The sequence below is a fragment of the Podarcis filfolensis genome (assembly GCF_964270895.1).
Source record: "Podarcis filfolensis genome assembly, chromosome: 1".
NCBI lineage: Eukaryota > Metazoa > Chordata > Lepidosauria > Squamata > Lacertidae > Podarcis > Podarcis filfolensis.
The window spans coordinates 38,782,516-38,805,307 of NC_139604.1; the positions used below are offsets into that span (position 1 = coordinate 38,782,516).

Consider the following 22,792-nt stretch of genomic DNA (forward strand, 5'->3'; position numbering starts at 1 on the left):
AGCTGCTTTGCTTTTCTGTTCTCATGTTTGCTTCAAGAGTATTTTTTTAAAGTAAATTAATTATATGTAGATATGCCTGATTTACAAAATATCAGATATATATGGGATCAGCAGCCCACTTTCTTGCACTATTGTAATATAGTGTCTTCTAAATTTAAAAAGCAATTGAAGAGGTATTAAAGGGGAATTTGCTTCAATAGGAGTGGGTGGGTGCCACTGATGTCCCCATAATGTCCTCGAGTTGTACTAAACAGGTCATTTGTAGGGGAGGGGCAGATTTGGCTGCCGAGAGCAGCTCTGTCACTCCCATGGTCGGCAGAGTTAGAATAAAGAAAGGGAGAGGGAATGGGAAGGACCACTGTACCACCACCACCACCACCACCACCAAGGATAAGCCCCTTGAAATTTTTTAAAAAGAATTTTAACCCTTCAAGTCATACCTATTTTCAGGAGAGTGATTTTTGGCCCCTCCTAAAATTTGAGCCAAATGTTCTCATTTGTGAACTTTGGTTCAGCCCCAGAAATTACGTTTTTCTTGGTTGATTCAATAAAAGCACAAAAGTGGGGAGTGGGGAGGATATGAAACCTTGGGTGAGGTTGTGTGTTTTGTGTGAGAGCCTGGAGAAAGGAGGCTGAGTATTATAGGTTGTTGGGCTATTGAGTTGTAAATTAATTAAAAGCAAGCTGCTCAGTGGAATTAGGGAAATGTTTAGACTTTGTTGTTCTCTGTGGAAAGCTGACCTAAGGCATTCTATGATGATGAAACAGGAGTCTATCCCCTTGGGGACATTAGCATATCACTAGGTAGACCCGGGTGAAGGCACTGACCTGGTGTTCTGAGAGCATATTTTTGCAATGTTAATTAGTGATAAGGGCTTATTGGCTGTCAGGCAATTCAGCAAACAATAAAGAAAGGAGCTGGTCTTCTAATAGCTAGGACTTGTGCTGACAAATGACTTTGCTATTTTTTATTAATGATATGTATTTGTTGCCTCATTACACGACACTTAAGCAGATATGTCAAGAGGCAGCATCTTAATAAGACCTTAGGAGACCCAACTGCTTCCTCTTCAGGAAGCCCACGATTTTGCACCTTTGGCCAGCAGAGGGATGCCTGCCCCACCCCCTGCAGACTGACTGGTTGAGAGCCCACATTGGCTCAATCTGCCAGGGGAGCAGGGCTATAATGAGACCTGGGCTAACGAGGTCTCCCTTTTCGGGGGAATGGCTTTGGAGGGAGGCAAGGGCAAGGGCCACCCCCATAACATCATATTCCCTGGGGATAGCCTTGCCCTAATTGTTAAAAATGTTTAAAGTTGTTTTAACTGCTTTTTAATGTGTGTGTGTTTTAATTGGGGGGGTTGCCTTTAATTAAGGGAGGTAAGATGTGCCTTGGAAGAGGGGAACTGGGGAGAGCAGTGGAGGACTCCACTTGCAATGGTTCTGAGCAATGGGAGGTATGGAGTGGGGCAGGCCTTGTAAGGGGCACACGGCCAACCAGATGCCTGTGTGAAACCCACAAGCAGGACCTGAGCACAAGAACACCCTCCCCTCCTGCGGTTTACAGCGAGTGATATTCAGAAGCATCTTGCCTCTGACCGTGGCAGCACGGCATAGTTATGGTACTAAAGGTAAAGGGACCCCTGACCATTAGGTCCAGTCGTGACCGACTCTGGGGTTGCAGCGCTCATCTTGCTTTATTAGCCGAGGGAGCCGGCGTACAGCTTCCAGGTCATGTGGCCAGCATGACTAAGCCACTTCTGGCGAACCAGAGCAGTGTACGGAAATGCCGTTTACCTTCCTGCCGGAGCGGTACCTATTTATCTACTTGCACTTTGACATGCTTTCGAACTGCTAGGTTGGCAGGAGCAGGGACCGAGCAAAGGGAGCTCACCCCATCGCGGGGATTCGAACCGCGACCTTCCGGCAAGTCCTAGGCTCTGTGGTTTAACCCACAGCGCCACCCGCGTCCCTTCAGTTATGGTACTAGCTACCGATAAAATTATCTTCTCAGAATTGGGTAACCCTTTCTTAGAAACCCAACTAAATTAGTGGCTGTCGCTCCCTGCTATGAGTTTAGCTATGTTCTGCGTACTGAAGAACTGGATCTTTCAACATACAGCTTCACATGAGTTCTAGTGTCATGAGAGAGGGAGGAGGAAAAAATTCTGTATCCACTTTCTCCATGCCATGCATCATATTATAAACTTCTGTCACGTCACCTCTTACCTTTCCTCTAAACCGAAAAGCCATGCTGAAATCTTTCCTCACAGGAGAATTGTTCCATCCCCTTGATTGTTTTCATTGCCCATTTCATAATCTTTTCCAACTCAAGAATATCCTTTTTGATATGCGATGACCAGAACTGTGCACATTATTCCAAATGCAGTTGCACCATAGATTTGTATAATTGCATGATGATAGAGGTAGTTTTATTTTCAGTTCCTTTACTAATGATCCCAAGTATGGAATTTGCCTTTTTCACAGCTGTCAGTTGATTATTATTCATATTTAGAATTCCTGTGTGAACCCTTCAATAACTGATGATCCTGTGTTTTCTGATTGAAAATAATGAGCTTTTTTCAGCAAGAGAAAATATTAATTCAATTTACCTATTTTATTAATGTTTATTTAATGTATGCATTATTTAATTACATCCCACTTTTTGACCATATGATCTCTAAGGCAATTTATAACAATCAATTAATTTAAAAAAAATCTTAGACAATTACATAAAACAGAACATATATAACTTATACAAAGCAGACCACAGTAAGAGAACAATGGGTTTTATCCAACAAAATAATCCCATTAGTGCAAGAACTTTTTTCCAGGAAGTATTTGCTTAAATACTTCCTGGTTCCTCCAGCCTTTCCTAGGAGATTTGAGGGGCATGAGGTATGAGGATAGGAGAGCGAAAGCAAGTCCCATTACAAAGGCAGAAGTCCACATTAACATGACAATCTCCCAAATGAACAGACAGGTAAAAATATGCACCCCCATACAAGATGCAACAGTCCATATGAGAAAGACATATTTCCCCATACATGTAAATTATGCAACAATACCTACAAGTATTGACCTACGGTCAATCCAGAATAGCAAAATCCACTTCCTTCACATGTGTGCTCTGGACCCTTTTTTATTCTAGGCTTTTAAAAATGTTTGGGCTTTTTAATAAGAACTAAGAAATTAGTCCTAAGCCTGTGATCCTGTGCACATTTACCAGGGAACTCAATTGTTCTTACTTAAAGTGTATGTATGTATAAGTATGTACTGTAAAGGACTTTTACACTGTGGTTCTGGGGTGTTGTTGTTGTTTTTTTAAAAAAATACTGCTTTTAACTGCATTTGGTTGCATTATTTTATTGATAGACTTTTATCATTTTATTTGTAAACTGCCCGGGAACCTGATCTTGAAGAGTGTGGTAGAAATTATTTAGTAAGAGAATAAATACATGGTGAGAACGTAGGTGACTGAGTCATAGTTTTGGTGGTGAACTTATTTGATTGTCTGGCATTTGCCTTAATAAAGAGTTCCCCTTTCAAAAAACGAAAAAGCAACAGCAGTAGGCATGTCCTCTAAAGTCTCTGCTCCTTCTTGCTTTCCCCCTTACCAGCCATTTTACAAGCACAAGTTGTCATAGGTTGCTGAGACTGGTCTCATAACTCCCAGGAAATAGCTCTGGAGCCATTGATAGTGCTGGCCTGCTCTGTGTTTTTAAAAGGCAACTTGCATGATGATTCTGTATGATATACCAGCTTCTGAGCCACACTTGTCCAGTTAAAATGATTTTCAGCAGAGGATGGGACTATTCATTTATTTATTTATTTTAAGTTTAATTTTTATTGAGTATAGATTGTACATATACATATATTCTTGAGGAATTACAAAATAATTCGTTAAATTAATACATTATACAACTACCCATACAAATCTTTTCCCACCCGTGACTTCCTACCACCTCACCGCAGCTTTCCTTTTGCAATTTTTTCCCTTACTGCTGTGTTATTTGTTCTTCATTTTGTTTTAAGTCTCCCAATTCTTTCTCTTTCAATAATGCTGTTTACAAGATTTAGTCAAAACATAACCAGGATATAGTTTGAAAACAATTGGGTTTTTTCATGTAATCTCTTACACACAGCCAATCTTTTTGGGCATTTTGGGGCTTTTTGAGTGGGTTGGCTATATTTTAGTGCTGGAGCTAGGGGATGAACCTCCACTTGTGCTGAGAGCCCGGTACCCAGTGTTATAATATAATGCCTTTCTTCTAGACATAATAGACTAATTTGGTCCCTTAGAGTTCCTGGAATAGTTTTGATTGTGAACAAAAAACCCATCAAAACTGTTTCAGGAACTCTAAGGTATGGTATTTTGCTTCGTATTTCTAACTGTGGTGCCGCTCATACAGCATCATGCATTGCGCTTAATTAAACAGTATTACGTTCTAATTGTTATTTCTCTTAATTATTATTAATAGGGTGACAGAGAATTGTAAAAAAAAAAAGAGGCTTTGGGTATTTGACAAATCTTTGCCATTTTTAGCACTGTAACGTTATAGAACTGTCATTGTTCATGGGTCTTATTTTAATACATTGGATGGGTGGTATTGTTTTTTGCTATTTGGCTATGTATTTTGTGGGGGTTTTGGTGCGTTTATGTTGTAAACTGCTTTGTGATCTTCGGATGAAGGGTGGTATATCAAATAAATAAATCCAACCACCCACATGATATTATTTATTGTTCATTAAAAATGCTAAGGTGCAGAGAGAGGCATTTTTAAAATAAAACAATACATTAAAAACATTTTACTTCATAAATAACTAAGAAATCATATGGGAATCTATTTTTATATGAAAGTTTTGTTTTGACTATGGCAGACCAACACGGCTACCTATCTGTATATGAAAGTTGTTATATTAGTAAAGAAGTGTTTTTCCTTAATGATCAACATTATCTTTACAGATCGGAAGCTATGGTGGGCAGACCAAAACTTAGGCCAGCTAGGCACCTGTAATAAGAAAGATGGACGAAATCCCACAGTTCTGCGAAATAAAACTGCAGGAGTTGTACATATGAAGGTGTATGATAAAGCAGCACAACAAGGTAAACTGTATTTTCTGTGATTATGATCAGTTGAATGGTTTGCTCCAGTGATCCGTGAGCAGAACTCTACTCTTCTCTCACAAATAGAATCAAAGAAGTTATTTTCACCAGTTATTCTTTCCTGCTATTATTTCCTTGTGTCCCCTGAATTTTTTTTCTCCAAAGGGTTCAGAAGCCCTCTGGAGCAGCCTAAGAGGTGAGGCAGAGAGTGCAGGAGAATCAATAAATACTGTGTCTCCTCTTCACTGAATCAAATCCCCATCCATTGAATGGCAGAAGTACTTTCATTGAAGGAAGCTCACCTTAGGGCATCTGCTCTTGATGATAGATCAGTTGTATTAGTACCAAATAAATGGAATATAACTATTTCCATACTAGTATTTGTAACCCGAACCACTAATGAAAAGGAGGAGACACCACACATTGCTTGGGTTTAATAAAGGCAACATCATAACTTTACATAATCTTTGGATTTAATAAAAGCAAAAACTTCATTTAGCATCAATTATCTGGTTCCCGGTACCTGTCTGCCTTAATGGAGGTAGCCCCCACGAGAGCGTGGGGATAGAAGGCGAAGGAAAACAAGAATGATAGAGAGTCAATCATTCTTGGAAATTCCTCTCAGGGAAGGGAGGAACAGGCTTCACTCACAGTTCTCGCTCTGGCATGGAATGAGGGCAGCAGGAAGGCTCTGAGTGCAAAAAGCACTTTGCCTGGCAAAACCCTCCTATGCCGCCATTAAGAAGCAGAAGTTCTCCTGTTAATTGGATTTCTAACTGGCTTTAAAGTCAGGCACACTCCAAGAGAAGATGTTTTGGAATTACCCAGCTGCATTGATCTGAGGTTTGGAACTGAGAAAATATTTTATTTGGTGTGGGCGGTGGATGGCAAAAAGGAGAGCCTCTGGTTTCCTGTTTACTTTGAGTTTCTTTATGAATGATTCAGCCACCCTCTCCAGATGCAAAATCTTATAGATAAAATGAAGTTGGTCTGCAGTATGGAATAAAGCCTGTGATTAAAACAACCGTTATCCGCATGTGGTTTAAAGAGATAGAAGGAGGGGAGAGCTCTACTGCTGGAATGGATTATCTTGGGAGCAGATACCACCTCTACCACCCTTAAAAACAACAGAGAAGAGATATAACTCAAGTGGACTTTGGCCAAAATGCAGTCGTAAAGATTTGGGGCCGCAGACAAGGGAGGCATGGAGACACTGATGGTGTTTAATTAAAATGCAGTACTTCAAGATGTCCTGTGGTGGAAGTTAGATCCCTCTTTCTCAGGCTGTGGAAACTTCAACACTCTTGACTGAGTAGCAAGAAAGAGTGGACTGTTGGAGTATGTTGTTGTCCAGAAACATTGAGCAAGATGAGAGCACGAGCTAATGAGATATTCTGAGAATTCTCCGAGATTATAGCCCCAGCCCAGCTATGCTGAGAGTCAACAGCAATTGAAGGAATTTCAAGAATGGGACAGCGGACAAAGGCCAAGGACTTTATAATTGGATATATTCAGACTTGACACACGCAGAGAAAAGGAAAATAATTAGAGCACCTCTTTTGAAATCCTATGAAAAGTTAGTTAATGTAATAACACGAATAGTATTCACTTAATGCCCCATGGAGGACCTTAAGGTCCATATATAGCAACACCCTAGAGGTCCCGGGCCATAAGGAAGTTAGATTAGCCTCAACCAGAGCCAGGGCCTTCTCAACACTGGCTCCGGCCTGGTGGAACGCTCTGTCTCTTGAGACCAGGGCCCTGCGGGATCTGATCTCTTTCTGCAGGGCCTATAAGATAGAATTGCTCCACCTGGCCTTTGGCTCAGAATCAGTTTGATTTCCTCCCCCTTTTTCTTTTCCTTTCTCCTCCTATGATGAGATTGCTCCCTAATTGTTTTAATATTGTATCTTAATCTTTTAAATTGTATTTTAATCAACTTGTTTTTATTATTGGTTGTTAGCCGCCCTGAGCCCTGTCTTGACTGGGGAGGGCGGGGTATAAATAAAAAATTATTATTATTATTATTATTAAAATGTAGCTGTTACCTTAACGATTAATATACCAACTGAAATGTAATTAGAAGTTAATAAAAAAAACATGAAACACAGCAATATAAGAACCGGACAAAAAACATTGATCAAGGAGCACGGGAAACCACTTTGATTAAATTGTATAAATATAGAATTTATTGGAATTATTTTGGTATTAATTGTTATCTGCATAATTGGCAAAAGTGTGGTAATATTGGGTAATTATTGGCCGCTCACTCACTCTGGTGCAGTTGGGTCAGAGCGTCAAGGGAATATTGGGTAATTATTGGAAAACAAATATTTCTTTTTAAAAAAATGTAGGGGGGAAATTCTATAATTCTATGAGTCTGATACCCCAGCTATAACAATATTGTAGATATTGCATTTCAATATTGATGCAGAGATAGGGACTTTTCATTCTGCCTGCTCCCTCTACCCCTTGAGCTTGCAACAAGAGAGTCCTGCAGCTGGCCCACCCTGTTAGGATCGCCCTACTCTTGTGTAGGACCCTGGCAGAGACACATGCCCAACCATCATGTTCTCTCTCTTCTGTTTGATCGTTTGGGAGCTTCAAAAGCTTTCTTCAGCCCGAACATCACAGCGACTGATACCAAGAAGCATCAGCACACTTAGGGATCCCCAGAGTATTCGCAGTTTGTGTAACAGAACTCAGTAGCACAGCATTTTGGCTAATCTACTTTATTTACATATAATACACTTGGAGCATTCTGCTTTAGCTCCTTCCTCTTTCTCATCAGACCGCGAAGAGAGAAAGAAAAAAGGACAATAGTCCCACTTCACGGAACACAGTAACATAAACATCCTGTCTCCGTCACTTTCCACACTGTGGAATGAAAACATACACCGTCATGTGATAGACAACAATCTCATGATTGCAAACACGGGTAAAGAATCCTATCACACCCATCTTGCCTATTCTCCAGGAGGCTGGTTAAAAGACCACTTACCCACCCACAAAGCAGAGGGAAGCGAAAGAGCAAAAACCTTACAACATATATAGCTAATGCCTTCACTATAATCTAGTACACAGTTTGTTGTTGTTGTTTAGTCGTTTAGTTGTGTCTGACAGTTATGCACATTTAAATTTCATTGAAATCTACGGGGCTTAAGTATACTCTGCTCTGGGTGGCAGCTTTCATTACTAGAATACAAGCTTCTTGACTCATAATTAAATTAGAGTTAAAGGGAGGGGAATGCCAAATAGTTTGGAAAGCGGCCATGTGGTTAAAATATTTTATTAGAGAAGGTTTTGATAACTTTTCTCTGTAAAATATTGAAAACCTCATGGTTTGAAGACTTTAAAAGTACATAAATTTGAAATACAATTATGATTGACTGAAAACAGAAAACTTACATTTCATAATTAAATGAATTTGATGATTATTTTGCCACTGCAATATTTTCCTAAAAAAATATAATCCTACTTCTTAATTGAAATACTATATAAATATGTTTTAAATTCATGTCAGCATTACATGACCAAAAGCATAGTCATACTTGTCTCCTTCGAAGCGTGTTCCTCTGGCCCCCCAATTGCCAGTACTGGAGGCTCAATCTGGGTCAAGATCCTAGAGTGGTGCATAAGGTGTTTTAATTGCTCCACATTGATACAAGAAAATGTTTTTGCAATGCAAACTGTAGGTGTGGGTAGCCAACCCAGATTGGAACTCCAATGGGGGCTAATGGTTAAAGTGGTCCCTGCCCTGAATTTTAGGGCACCCATCTGGATCAAAGCTTTTACTCTGGTATTGTGGAACAGAACCTATACTCCAGGGCAGAATTAGGCAATTAAGGTCACATGTAGTTTAGCCTTTACGTATTTGTATTCCACACATAATTGTTACATTGTTTTCTATTTCATCCCCCTCCCCAACTCCATTGTATTATAGGTAGCAATTCATGTCAACACAATAATGGAGGATGTTCCCAACTTTGCTTACCAACCTCAGAATCAACCCGGACATGCTTGTGTACTGTAGGCTATAACCTTCGGAAAAACCGTATGTCATGTCAAGGTACAGCTTCACTATTACCAAAATAAAATAAAATAAAATAAAATAAAATAAAATAAAATAAAAATGCATAGTAAAGGAAATAAATAAATAAAAATCACTGGAGTAATTTCCTACTGCTTCATAGTTGGAAAATAAAATGACTGTTGTTATTCTGGATACTTCCGAGCGTATTTTTGGTATGTTATTGCTATTACAGGTTTTCCTGTACTAACTTTATAGAATTTACAAAATTAACTGCTACGGGGATTTGTTGTAATTCCAATCTCTGCGTTTTGACATTGATAACAGAAAGCTAGTTCTTGCAGTTTCAGAATTAGTGATTTCGGAGCCTTCTGACATGTTGCTTCTAACAAACAAATGGAAATATGCAAGACGCCCAAAGAAATTGTAACAGTTGATTTCACTCTCTCTTTGTGCGTTTTCAAACTTTTCCATCAGCAATATATCAGTGTGTTAGTAAGTTGTACACATGCCCTGAAATAATTGCTTGAAACAGCACTTTTAAATTATGTTCTTGGGAACACTAGGTTTCGGTGGAAGCTTATTAGGGGGTTCTTTATAAGAAAGGACATGGTTTCTTGAAAGACAGCTTGTCTGCTGTTATTGATGTTCCTCTTTAATGTTTGATTCATTCTTGGTTCACATAATCCTCTACAAGGCAAGAAAGTTAATGTGGGAAATGTTCTCTGAGTTTAGAAAGTTTGAAAACCATTGGCTCAAAGTAATCAATATTTGTAGACGTTTCACAGGGCAAACCATACAAATCATTCAATGTTCCAGGAGTTTCCTTGAAAATCAAGCTTTTATTTTATTTTATTTTTAAAAAAGAAACCATATATCCTTTTAATATTTGCAGATATAAGGGGAAACGTGAAGGCAATATTCTGCCCAAGTGCATAGTAAGAGTAAATTCCTCCCACCTTGCAGTTTTCTGTTTAAAGCCATGTGGAAATGGCTTCTCAAAATGGAGAAAATGTCAGCCACCACAGGGGTTTCTTTAGGGGTGTGTGTGGAAATTAACATTTTAGAAATGTTGTAAAAAAAATGTTGTTTTTTTGTTTTGTTTTTGGCTCAGCTTTAGTTTTGTACAATGAATGCAAAGGGACTGGAGTAATTGAATTATAGTGCTATTTAGAAGTGGCTCACCAGCTGGGTTGTAGCCCCTATGCTAGGTTCCCAGCAAGTCAGTCACTTATCATGAGGGAGAAGGGAAGGGTTGAGGGGCCAGGGAGGTGGTCATGGTGCAAATGAACTGGGAGAAGCACCAGATTAGTTCCAAAGGAAACCATTTGCCTCAGACTTATTCCTAGGTAAATGGATATAGAATTGTAGCATTAGGTGCGTATTTTTTCATTGAACTTTTTTGTATGAACTTTTGTGTTCCATTTCTATGTTCTACCATTAATCAGATAAGATCCCAAAAACAGCTATTAGGCTATTAATGAGGTCTGATGTTGATTCCTGTTTCCCTTCCAATGTCCCTTGAAGTCCCCATCATCCGCCCCGGTTGCTGATATTCATAATGGTTTTAATCTTTACTGTTTCTGTGCCTGTGTGTTTTCTTTAGGCATAGAATCATTCCTGATGTATTCTGTTCATGAAGGAATCAGAGGAGTTCCTCTTGATCCAAATGATAAGACAGATGCATTAATGCCTATATCAGGAGCCTCATTTGCTGTGGGCATAGATTTTCATGCAGGTGAATACAAATACTTATCTTTATTTTACACATATTTTAACATCTTGAGCAGTTACGAAATATTGTCACCATAATCTTTTTGGGAAGCAACTTGTGAGTTCAAGGAGGGAGCAGAAGTCCTGAATCTTTGATGCAACTGAACATGAAACCTTTTATCAGAGTTGATCTATACTTGCCAACCTAGATTACGTCCATACTAACTAAACATTTGAAAGACGAATGTTAGAAGGGACAAGGGGAAGGCAAGTGTGTATAAAAACTTAATACAGCAGTGGCTCATGGGAGTGGGGGTGGAGGGGTGTCATTTCTGTGGGTGTAATGCCACCAACCCAGTGCCCCCAATCCCAAGGAAGGCAGCACCGCCTGGAGGACCAAACTTATACGACATCATATCTTCTCGTTTGATAAATAGCTTAACCTTTTATGAACAGTAAAAATGGAAACCTATTCTTTTCTTGCTCACAGAAGAGGCGAACTGTCATGTGTATTCACACTTCTGTCAATAAGATGGCTCATGAAGTACACTGCTTATGTGTACCAACATTCCCCCCCCCAGTCTTGCAGAGTTACATAAATCACAGCAGCTATGTACACATCTCCAAGATGGAGGCACTGTTTCTCATCAATGGCATCTCCATGCACTTGAGGTGCTAAGAAGAGGCCGCCATTAGAATGAGCCCGTCCCACAAGATCTTGTTTTAAGTTGATTAATGGCATTTATTACAGATTTAAGGTTGCATTTTTTATAATTGCTAATTTTTAATATTTCTTTCATAGGAAATGATACAATCTACTGGACAGACATGGGGTTCAACAAAATAAGCAGAGCTAGAAGGGATCAGACATGGAAGGAAGACATCATTACAAATGGTTTGGGAAGAGTAGAAGGCATTGCAGTGGATTGGATAGCGGGTAACACCAGTTCTTCATTTTTAATTCTTTATTTAGGTTCATTTAGGTTTTGCTTGACTTTTCCTTTTTTTATTACCTTTCATATGAAAAACATTATCAGTCTCATTTCACATCTGCCCCCCAGGAACAATAAATAGAATAGTACTGTGGCAATTTATATATATGAAACAAATGATTGTAAAAGTAGATTAATAAGATTGCACAAGAGAAGAGCAAGAGCATGTTTGCACTTTGTCATTCCAGTACTGAAGAGAGAAAGACGCTCTTTAGTATGAACCAATCATTTTGTTCTCTCTTTCTTTTAGTCATGTTGGTGAAGTTCACCATATAAACTATATCCAATGTTTTCATGCATACGAGTGTGGGTTAATTGTTTTCCATCTGTTGGCAATAGCTAATGTGCTGCCATTAATAAGTGTTATTACCATTTATCTGTCATCTGGTATTATCATGTTATTTAAATGGATGATTAAGCACAATCTTGGTTGATGTGACTGTACAAAGCAGCATGGCCACCACTGACCTCACAGCCCTGCTATGTTTGGTGGCCTTGGCAGAAAGTGGATGGAAGGTAGATTGCTGTGGCAGCCTATAGCTCATGAAGCAGTTGAGCCCTTATTTGACTTGATGCTGCATGTGATAGCAGTGAAACCATTTCAAGAAGCAACAGCTCCTGGACCAGCTTAGAACCTCCCATTCCCTGCCACATTGCTGTTGGTGGGGATACTACTGCCCACCCAGGAAAGTGCTACACTGATCACTCCATTGTCATTGCCTGACCAAAGGCTGGCTTAGGTGGCAGAGCTCAGTAGAGGTGCACTTCCATCCAATCCACACACATTGACGGTTTGGATTGTTCTCCCACAGCAATTGGTTATTGATATGATGATGATGATTTTGCATTTATCCATGTCTTCAAGTACTGAATTGGTGCCCCCCCCCAAATTTAATAGTCTGTGGCTACCATGTCTTCTTCTTTTCTCCCAACGTTAAATCATAACCATTCTGATTTGTTCATATTAACCTTATGACCTGATAATAATTCAAATTCTGAGTGTATTTTTATCCCATTCTCAAACCTCTCTGCTGGGTCAAGCAAAGTTAATTTGCTATCATCTGCATATAGTCTTACCCTGCACTTTAAAAAAATGTCAACCCCTTTTAGTTCTGAACATAAACTCTGTGAAATACTTGATTGATAAAGTCAGTGCTTTCCCCCCTAAAAAAGTGTTTAGGGGGTACTCTCATTTTCCTACTCATATTGAAATACTGGCCCTCAATGAGGCCAAACTTAAGATTCACAAAATATTTAGGGGTATGCATGCCCCTGCGTCCCCCCCAGAAAAAAAGCACTGGATAAAGTAAATACTAACAGAGATAGGGAAGCTCTGATACATCCTCTATAAAGATGGAGAGTATCAGAACTCATCCCTTGATACTGTAACAATGCCAGGAAGGTTGGATAGATCCATTTAATCCATTTGATAAATTTCTCTCCAAAGCTAAATTTAACGTCTGATATAAATAACTCCATTCAATGCTATCAAATGCTTTTTAAAACAACAATTATACTAGTCATGATTTCAAATCATGTTTACTTTGTAACCAAGGGGAAAATAGTAGCTTAGCTATGCTTGCATCTTTCAGTTTCCTTTTCAATATTCAGTGGGATGGATGCAAGCATAGGTCTGGAAGGACTCAGGGTCCCTTCCAACTCTACATTTCCTTGAATCTATGACTCCTTTCACTCATGGAAAAGGCATCAGTCCAATGAAAGTGGGGTAAGATACCCATAATATTCCTGCCCCCTGCAGCCTCCAACACTACCTTCCATGCTCAATCCTCCAGAGCAGCTTTTCAGGGTACAAAGCAGGCTGCTGGAGGAGCGACGAATCTGTGAAAATCACCTTGACTCCCTTTCTGCAGAGGACATCTCTATCCACTCATGGGGAGTCTAGATCTAGCCACATTATTTTTGTTTGTTTTTATTCTGGGTGTATTTGTTTTATTAACTCAGTAAGAAGCTCTGATGTACTCTGTTTACTGGGGGGGGGTAGATTGTTGTTCCTTGTAGCCTTTCCCTGGAGATTTATTTTAAACATCCTCTTAGCATTGTTAGGTATGAATTTGTAACAAGTATACTATAATATCATTTGACCATTACAAATACGATATAACTGTTGATTTTGTTTATTAATAAGTAATAAGTCAGGCATAAAACTTACATTAATAGCCATGTAAGTATAAGCATTCTTAAAGGCTTATATCACCATAACTGAATGGTGCTTCCCCCCATTCCAGGTAATATATATTGGACAGATCATGGCTTCAACTATATTGAAGTTTCCAGGCTGAATGGATCTTTTCGATATGTAGTCATTTCTCAGGGTCTGGACCAGCCAAGGTCTATAGCTGTACACCCAGAAAAAGGGTAACTTGAAAATTTATATGCATGCATTTGAACCAAATTATTGAAATAGTGGTTAAGTATTCATGTTCCCAGTTTAACTCTCAATTTAGCCCTCAATTTCTTTGGCAATCTTATCAAAATGTAATTCTCTCAGCCTTAGTCTCCTATCAGTAATGGAGATGTTTCCCATGTGGAACAAAGGGCAGCTGTTCAAGAAGCACAAGCCAAAAGCTTACATAAGTATGTGGAACTAATTGTTTAATAATTTGGATTTGGGCCATAGTTCATAGTCCCCTTTGGGCCAGTGCTGGGAATCCAGTATGCAGACCTATGATGTGATGCCATTAAAGGGTGGGCACTAGCAAAAATTCTTAATAATTTTCATATCTCATGGAGCACATTTGTGTATACAGAAGCATGTGTGAACAAAGTAACAGATTGCAAGTTAGCAAACTTAGCAAACAAAGCCTTTAATTAAAAAAATATATATTGTACACCTACCTCTTAATATACTAAGTTTATCATTCTTGCACAAGGTGCTTCTGTCTGATTTTTGCCAGTTTTTACCTCCTATAGTAGCCCCTTATTCCCTATCCCACACCATTCATCCATTATACCCTCTGACTCTCAGAAACATATGTGAGAGATGCAGTGAACAGGCAGTGATGAGAACTTTCCCAAACCTTCTAATGCTCATAGTACTCAAGAACTTGCCCCGTGATCAGTTTCAATAAACATAGATTTTATCCTATTTTTTCCCATGTTATAGATATTTATTCTGGACAGAATGGGGACAGGCACCCTGCATAGGCAAAGCACGTTTAGATGGATCAGAGAAGATGGTTCTTGTTGGCACTGGAATTACATGGCCTAATGGAATTTCTGTAGACCATGAGGTTGGTTTTGTGCCTTCTTCCAAATAGAGTCCATTTAATGCTATGCTATGCTAAAACATTTACACCACATAACATTCATTATTTTATTTTCCTAATAAAAGCTAGGATAAAAGTATTTGGAGCTTACCTTTCAATTGATCCATAGGAAAATAAATTATACTGGTGTGATGCTCGAATGGACAAGATAGAAAGAATCGACCTTGAGAATGGAAGGAATCGGGAGATTGTGCTGTCAGGAAGCAATGTGGATATGTTTTCAGTCGCAGTCTTCGGGGCTTACATCTACTGGTCTGACAGGTAATTTATTTTTCCATAAGTATTTGAGTCTCAAAATGTTATTTCTGTGCCAGATGCTTCACCCTTGTAGGATTAGCCATTCTTTAGCAAGGTCACTGAAAGGATCTCACAAAGCTATGTAATTTCCAGAGAAAAGGCACTTTTCGATATTCAAAGCTAAACCATATCAACATCACAGTCAAAAGTATTCTTTTTCACCTTCTGCTAGGCCAGATGTCTCCTGCATTTTAATGACTTAATTTATTTTAATTAGTTGAGATTTGTGGATCAGATATTTCCTTTTCTTTATTTTTTTGGCAGAGCTCATGCAAATGGGTCCATCAGACGAGGCCACAAAAACGATGCCACAGAGGCAGTATCCATGAGGACAGGTCTTGGAATAAACTTGAAGGAAGTGAAAGTCTTCAATAGAGGACGTGAGAAAGGTAAACTTTTGTTCAACACTTTAATGTTTGAGTGTACCCTTCTCTATCATCCTTTTTTGTTGTTTTTGCATGAAAAACAAAATAGCCACTGTATTTTTGTAATGGAATGTTTCAGAAATTGCTAAATAGCAGTCATATATACAAGACTTAAGTATTTTATTGAACTATTAAATAAAACAATATTCTAAATGATGATCAAATAAGATAACCCCCTACCTAATAATTATAAATATAGTTCAGGAAATGAAAAATAGGAGAAAGTAATTGTAAAGATCATACAATATTCAGGCCAATATCATAGAAAAGAACAATGTGAAATTAAAATGCACTAGATTTTACCACAGTATGTTTGAAACAAAGTTTAGAATTAAAGTGAGCCACATTTCTATGACATTGAGTCCCACCTTACTTTGGGCCTACATGGTAAAATATAGTAAGTAGGTAAGTAAGTAAACAAATATAGAATATATAGGAAATTTATAAAGGTTACATATTTTCAGTACTTAATATGCACCCACCCAAAATGAAGTTTCTTGTATGATAGAAAGTAGAGTGGACATTTTATAACCATATTCTATAGACGTAGCAACAAAAAAAATTGTTTTCTGCTTGCAATTTTTTATGAAAGAGTGCCATATCCACCTCGGGCAACAAAATGTCTTAGGCCAGTCCTAACTGTCATGATCAAGAAGGCATGACTATGTAAGTCACATAAGACATTATGTAACTGATATCGGGATGCAAGGAGCACCCCATTTCCCATACTGAGTGATAAATTCAGCTTAGAACTAGAGCTGAACTGAAAATGATCCTCCAAGTCCATCATAAACTTGGTGAATGCACTCAGGTTGAAACTAGCCTCACCCTAGAATTGGAAGCACTTGAAATTCTAGACAAGGAATCTCCAGCGAACAACAAACATTTCCACCTGCTTTGCTCCAGCCTCCAACCCTAGGAGCCTTCGTAACGGAGGTGTTTCCAGAAGAAGAGACTTAATCTGTTATTATGGGGTGGTTGGTTTCACCTGTGCTGTCCCACCTCCAGCCTGAGGAACTTTCAGGACTGAGTTGCTGCCGTGGGCATTACAGTGGTGCCCCGCAAGACGAATGCCTCGTAAGACGAAAAACTCGCTAGACGAAAGAGTTTTTCGTTTTTTGAGGTGCTTCGCAAGACGAATTTCCCTATGGCTTGCTTCGCAAGACGAAAACGTCTTGCAAGTTTGTTTCCTTTTTCGTAAAACCGTTAATACCCAGGGTGCATTGCTTGAAGAGGTGCAGTTGCAACTTGACTTCGAGGAGCAACTCATAGGACGCGGTGTGGTAGCCTTTTTTGAGGTTTTTGAAGACTTTGGTGATTTTTGAAGCTTTTCCAAAACTTCTTTTGCAGCCATTTGGTAAGTTAAACTTTTAAAACTTTGTTTTATAACAATGAAAACTGTGTGGAATATTATACACATAAATAAAAGGATATTCTAATACATCAGTATAACAGTTTATTAAATAAGTTCCTGAATTTCCAATGTAGATAGTTTTTTTTAAAAAAATAACTAATAACTTTGTATCTCCTTAAAGGCTAACATATTTATCATGGTATAAGCTTTCACGATCCTCAGCTCACATCCTAAAATAGTGCAATAAATCTGTTAGTCTTTAAATATGCCACACAATGCTTTGCTGTTGTTTTCTGCAACAAACTAATATGGCTAACATTCTAGAAGGTTTATTATTTTTATTTTTAATTGCTTTGATAGATGGTTGATGCCCATTTCTGTTTATGTTACCTTCAGAAATAAAAATATTTGCGTGTTTGTGTGTTGTGCCTTTTGAACAGTTTTATTCTGGTGAATGGTGCCTGTGTCTACAACTTGATTGCACTAGATGAAATAATAATGGGGGTAAGGGAGAATAATGAAGTAACATGCTAGAATTTGATGGCTGACAGTTTGTAAAAATGAATGATATTAATACACTTTTCAAATTTTACTAGGCAACAAATGGTTAATGTCTGGGGGGGCGCGTTGTCAGTGAGCCAGGAAGACAAAGGGGGAAAAACAGGCGAAAATATTTTGAAATGTTTTCTATCTCATTTCAACTATTTTTAAAAAATAAGTTTTATTAAGATAGAAGTAATTAACACAGGTCTAAAGCTGTAATGCATTGGCATCATGATGACTGTTCAAGACGGGAGAAAGCACAGACATAATTTCATTGTTCACAAAACACCTGTTTTATCCTTTATCAAGTACTGACCCTCTAATATGACCTTCTAGCAGAGATGCCCGCATCTTCATTGTCAGCAAGATCCTAAATACTGATAGCATTAACTTCATTTTTAGATAGTGGGTCTTAATTGAATGCATGGTTTAAAGGGCATTTAAAATCAGTGAAGTGAAAAGTAGTTGAAGCCAAAAGTCAGGTTTTCATTTGCACAGAGTCCCATTAAGGTCACTCAGGGTGTGTAAAGTTGTTGTAAAGAAACTAAAAATATAACAGGAATGCCAGTATTTGTGCCCCTATGAGGTCAGTTGGTGCTGTTAACACAGTACTTTGACTTAGCTTCCACAGGCACACTCGGTGGTCTCTTGAGACAGATGGAGATCAACAACAGAAAGGCATTACAACAAGCAAAGATGATCCAAAATATGTAACACTTTTAAATATGTTTAAGTTTACTGATTAAGTTTACTGATTAAGTTGCATATACACCCTTCCACAGCAAATATTAATCTTTGTAGCCTACTAAAACATTAATGATTGTAAAATTATGTCTCCAAAATATTTGATATTATTTGCATGATTGCATAAGTCTTTCCATCTAAAAGAAACAATTAAGTATTTCTAGGTTGCTATACTATAATAAGTAGTATAAACTTCGTAACTGACATCAGCGTAAGTTGAATATGTTATGCTAGGTAACTAGAAGCTCATAGCTTGTTTGTGGCATTTGGAACTAACCCATGTTTCACTGGGAGATATTAATGCTAGAACAGTTGCAAAAGCTCCCAACAAGGAACAAGGGTAAATATCATGGCAAGAGCTGTCAACTTTTGAACTGTTCTATAGTTGGCCTTAACAGCTATTTGATTTGCAGCAATTTAGTAATGTGTACTTTTTGTGTCATGAAAAGCTTCACCTACTAATTTCTGCATATCAGTCTGCTGTGTTACAGAGGCAAGGAAAAGCCAGGCAATTTTTATGGCCACATGGCAACAGATTATGGGGTGTGAGATACTGAAATTAAAAATTAGTCTAGCGTTACTGGTGCTTAGCTGCTTTGTGTTGGTGGGAAAGGCTACATCAGCAGTGGGGAGCACCTCTTGAATTGTGCCTTTGGTTTTTCTCCCATTAGCAGTGCACCAAAATTACTGGAATGTGTTTACATGTAAACAAATGTCTCTATTGGAATGAGCAATAATTGATAGACTTCTTTAAAACAGTGAACAGTCAAATACACACAGAGACACATAAAATGTTAATAGTGGACATTAGTTCCTTAAATCATTTGAATCAGGATTGAATTTGTAATCAAATCATTTTGTTTTCATTACTATTTTTTTTAATTTTTGTCTATGGAAGAATGCAGAAAAGCAAATGTTTAAACATATAGGACTCCTTCTGCTCATGGAAGATTTTAGATCCAACAAGGAATCGCAGAGGGAATGAAGGAATCTTTTACCAGTTCCTTCTTCCTGAAGCCCTGCTGTTGTTCTAGGGGGTCCTCCAACCATCTGGACCCAATTTTCATGGATGGGGCTGCATAGGGATAGGGAAATCAACCAAAATCACCCCCTCATTCACCAGTGGGAGCATACCATTAGAAAAACACCGTTTGTGAGATTCTTCCAGCAGCAGAAGCAAATTCAGGATCCAAGCCATAATTAGAAACTGTGCTAACATCAAAAGTACAAATTAAAATTAATAGTTGAAATATGTTTTGACAACTATGTTAGTAACAGGTTGGACTCCCAACAGGAGGTATTTAAAAGTTGTTACTTTGACATTTGGTCCTTAAGTTATTCATTTTTGCCTGATTTAACAAATATTACAATGAACATTTATAACCAACCAGACCACTTAAAACAAAAGTTTGTGCTTTTGATTATATTTATATATACTTAAGTATTTCTAGATATAGAATTTCTATATATTGATTTATACTGTTTACAGATACTTTCAATTTGTTTTTATATATATATATATAAAAACAACCAAAACCAAACCAGGCCTATACATACTTATTTGTTTTTAAATTATATTGAAATTAAAAGGACTTGTTTCCAAGTACATTTGTTTAAATAAACATTTCTTAATATTTCATATATCTCTTCTAATACCTCTAAAATAATAAAATATGACCTTGTATGAGACATTTGAACATTCATAGCCGATATATATCTATAACAGTAATCCTTAGCAATTGTAGAGAAATCTCAACAATTCTTTCAATCATTGATTAATGACTGTGGTAAATAATAGTTCCAGCAGAAAGGTAGAGAGGTCATTTTCTTGATTCTGCCTTTCCCACTGTTCTAGAGGATCCCCCAACCCTTCATAGCTTATTTTGGGGGATGAAGTGAGCTGCAAATGGAAGGGAAAATCGGGGGGGGGGGTCCTCTCCTTCCATTGGTGGTATAAGAGCCATTTCATTTAATTAAATAATAGTTATATTACTGTAAATGCATGGATTAATAACATTTCTGGTGCGTGATATTAACATGATCAAATCATTACGATATGGTAAGTTATAAAAATCAGAATTTTTATTGTTTTCCCTGCAGGAACCAACATTTGTGCAAAGAACAATGGTGGATGTCAGCAACTTTGCCTTTTTCGAGGAAATATGCAGAGAACATGTGCTTGTGCACATGGCTACCTAGCCGAGGATGGAGTTACGTGCCTGAGACATGATGGCTATTTGCTTTATTCAGGAAGAACAATATTTAAAAGTATACATCTTTCGGATGAAACAAATTTAAATTCACCAATACAACCTTACGAAAATCCTGAATATTTCAAAAATGTGATAGCACTGACTTTTGACTATAGCCAAAAAGGAAGAGGTACTAACCGAATCTTCTTCAGTGATGCACACTTTGGAAACATACAACTTATTAAAGATGATTGGTCTGGCAGAAAAGTTGTAGTTGAAAGTAAGTATACTAATGCATGGTTGCTGTTAAATCCACTTGTCTTTTAGTTATTTTTACCCCCCAAAGTGCAACCATCTCATGCCCTAAATTATAACTGCAATAAATGAAGCTTTACAGTGCAATGCTTACTCACTGGGATTTTATCTTTTGTACATATTTTTAGATCGCAGCCTTAATTGGTTTAATTTGTGAGATGGCAAATTTAAGGGTGCACTTTCTTACTGCTATGTTCATAGCTGCCTGTTCCCATAACAGGGAATGAAAAAGAAAACATTCCAGCTAGCCTTTTCTTGTTAGCAGTGAGTGGTAGCTTTTGTTTATTAAATTGTAATGATCTTATACTTTGCTTAGACTCTCCAAACGCAATTTGTTGAGTTTTGGAATACACAATATTAGCTCAAATGGTTAAGTGGTTAAAATGCAAGTGATTAATTACTGACTTTTAATTGATTGGAAGCTGTAATAATAAATTGGGCGTCTAAGTATTTCTTAATCTAAATGTATTCTCTCAGGTTTTAGGGCATCATCTGATACTGAAGCACTGGTTGCAGCTGAACTTAAAAAAAAAATGCCTTTATTCACAATTGCTATTTCAAGAACATTGAGCACTGGCTTCCAGTTTCAACTAAGTGGTGTTTGCCCCAAAGAAAAACTGACCATGGTAAATCCCAAAATTCTTCTCTGTCTCAGATTCTAATCTGAGATTCTAATCTGAGACAGACTTCATGCACAAGATTACAGAGGGCAATATTGCTTGAGATGGCCAATCTAATTTCTACATTTGTTTCATGAACAGATTGTAGAAGTGATATTAAGCAAAACATTTTATCATATATTTCTATTAGCCTCAGAGGAGATATAGTGGTGTAGCCATAGTGGCTGAGAGATTTAGATGTCACTCAGAGTTCTGCCTCTTAGGGGCTTGTAGCATTGGGGAGGAAAGTGTCGTTGATGAAATTCAGGGTTTTAATCTTAGAGAGGAAATGAAGAACCTTCCATGCCTGTTCATTGCTTTGATTATGATAATTGGGCTCTCCTACTCCAGTTAAGAGAAAACAAAATTTGTATCTGGTTGCTGTATATTCAAGCAAATATCTACAGTATTTCATTGAAACACTCAAGAATAAAATTGGTGATATTGAAGATACATTTCCACTTCACAGAAACTTTTACTACTTAAAAAGACACTATTTATTGATGGATTTTGCACATCCCTAAAAGCAAATGGTTACCCAAATCCTACACTTAATTTAACATTTTCTTTGCACAGAAACCAAATTTATGATTTGTAAGGAGTCTTCCATTAAACTGGTTTCCAGTTCACTAAATCAGATTTACAACTCACTAGCACCCTATTCTCTAACATGTTTTCACCTCACTGGATACAGATTTACTACTTAGAAACAACCCATTATCTAGTATGTTTCCAGTTCACTGGAAACAGATTTACTACTCATACACAAACCATTATCAAACATAGTTCCAACTCACTGAATATTGATTTAGAATTCATAAACAGCCCATTATCTGACAAACTTTCAGCTCACTGAACAGATTTGCAACTCATAAACAACCCATTATCTAACACATTTCCAGCTCACTGAAAGTAGATTTACAGTGTATAAACAACCCATTATCTAACATGTTTCCAGTTCACTGAAAACAGATTTAAAACTCACAAGGATATCAGTCACTGACAAGTTTTAACCACCATAAATAAATATAAGAAGAGTTTAACTCACCATATGTTCGGTCAACTGTCACGTATGCTGCATTCACTTTTTCAAATTAAATACCATATTGTAAGCATAGGATTAATATAATAAAG

The 22,792-nt window shown here is 37.7% G+C and overlaps 1 protein-coding gene across 3 annotated transcripts in view; it reads left to right on the forward strand.

Annotated features, from left to right (window-relative positions):
- LRP1B (LDL receptor related protein 1B) overlaps positions 1–22,792 on the forward strand; it is a 764,381-nt gene that overhangs the window by 636,357 nt on the left and 105,232 nt on the right. For all 3 annotated transcript variants that reach the window (XM_083581632.1, XM_083581633.1, XM_083581634.1), the window contains 9 exons: positions 4,967–5,107; positions 9,051–9,176; positions 10,744–10,875; positions 11,653–11,787; positions 14,089–14,218; positions 14,967–15,093; positions 15,239–15,390; positions 15,691–15,815; positions 20,593–20,964. In XM_083581632.1, coding sequence (XP_083437758.1) covers positions 4,967–5,107; positions 9,051–9,176; positions 10,744–10,875; positions 11,653–11,787; positions 14,089–14,218; positions 14,967–15,093; positions 15,239–15,390; positions 15,691–15,815; positions 20,593–20,964 — 1,440 coding nt within the window. The remainder of the gene's footprint in view (positions 1–4,966; positions 5,108–9,050; positions 9,177–10,743; positions 10,876–11,652; positions 11,788–14,088; positions 14,219–14,966; positions 15,094–15,238; positions 15,391–15,690; positions 15,816–20,592; positions 20,965–22,792) is intronic.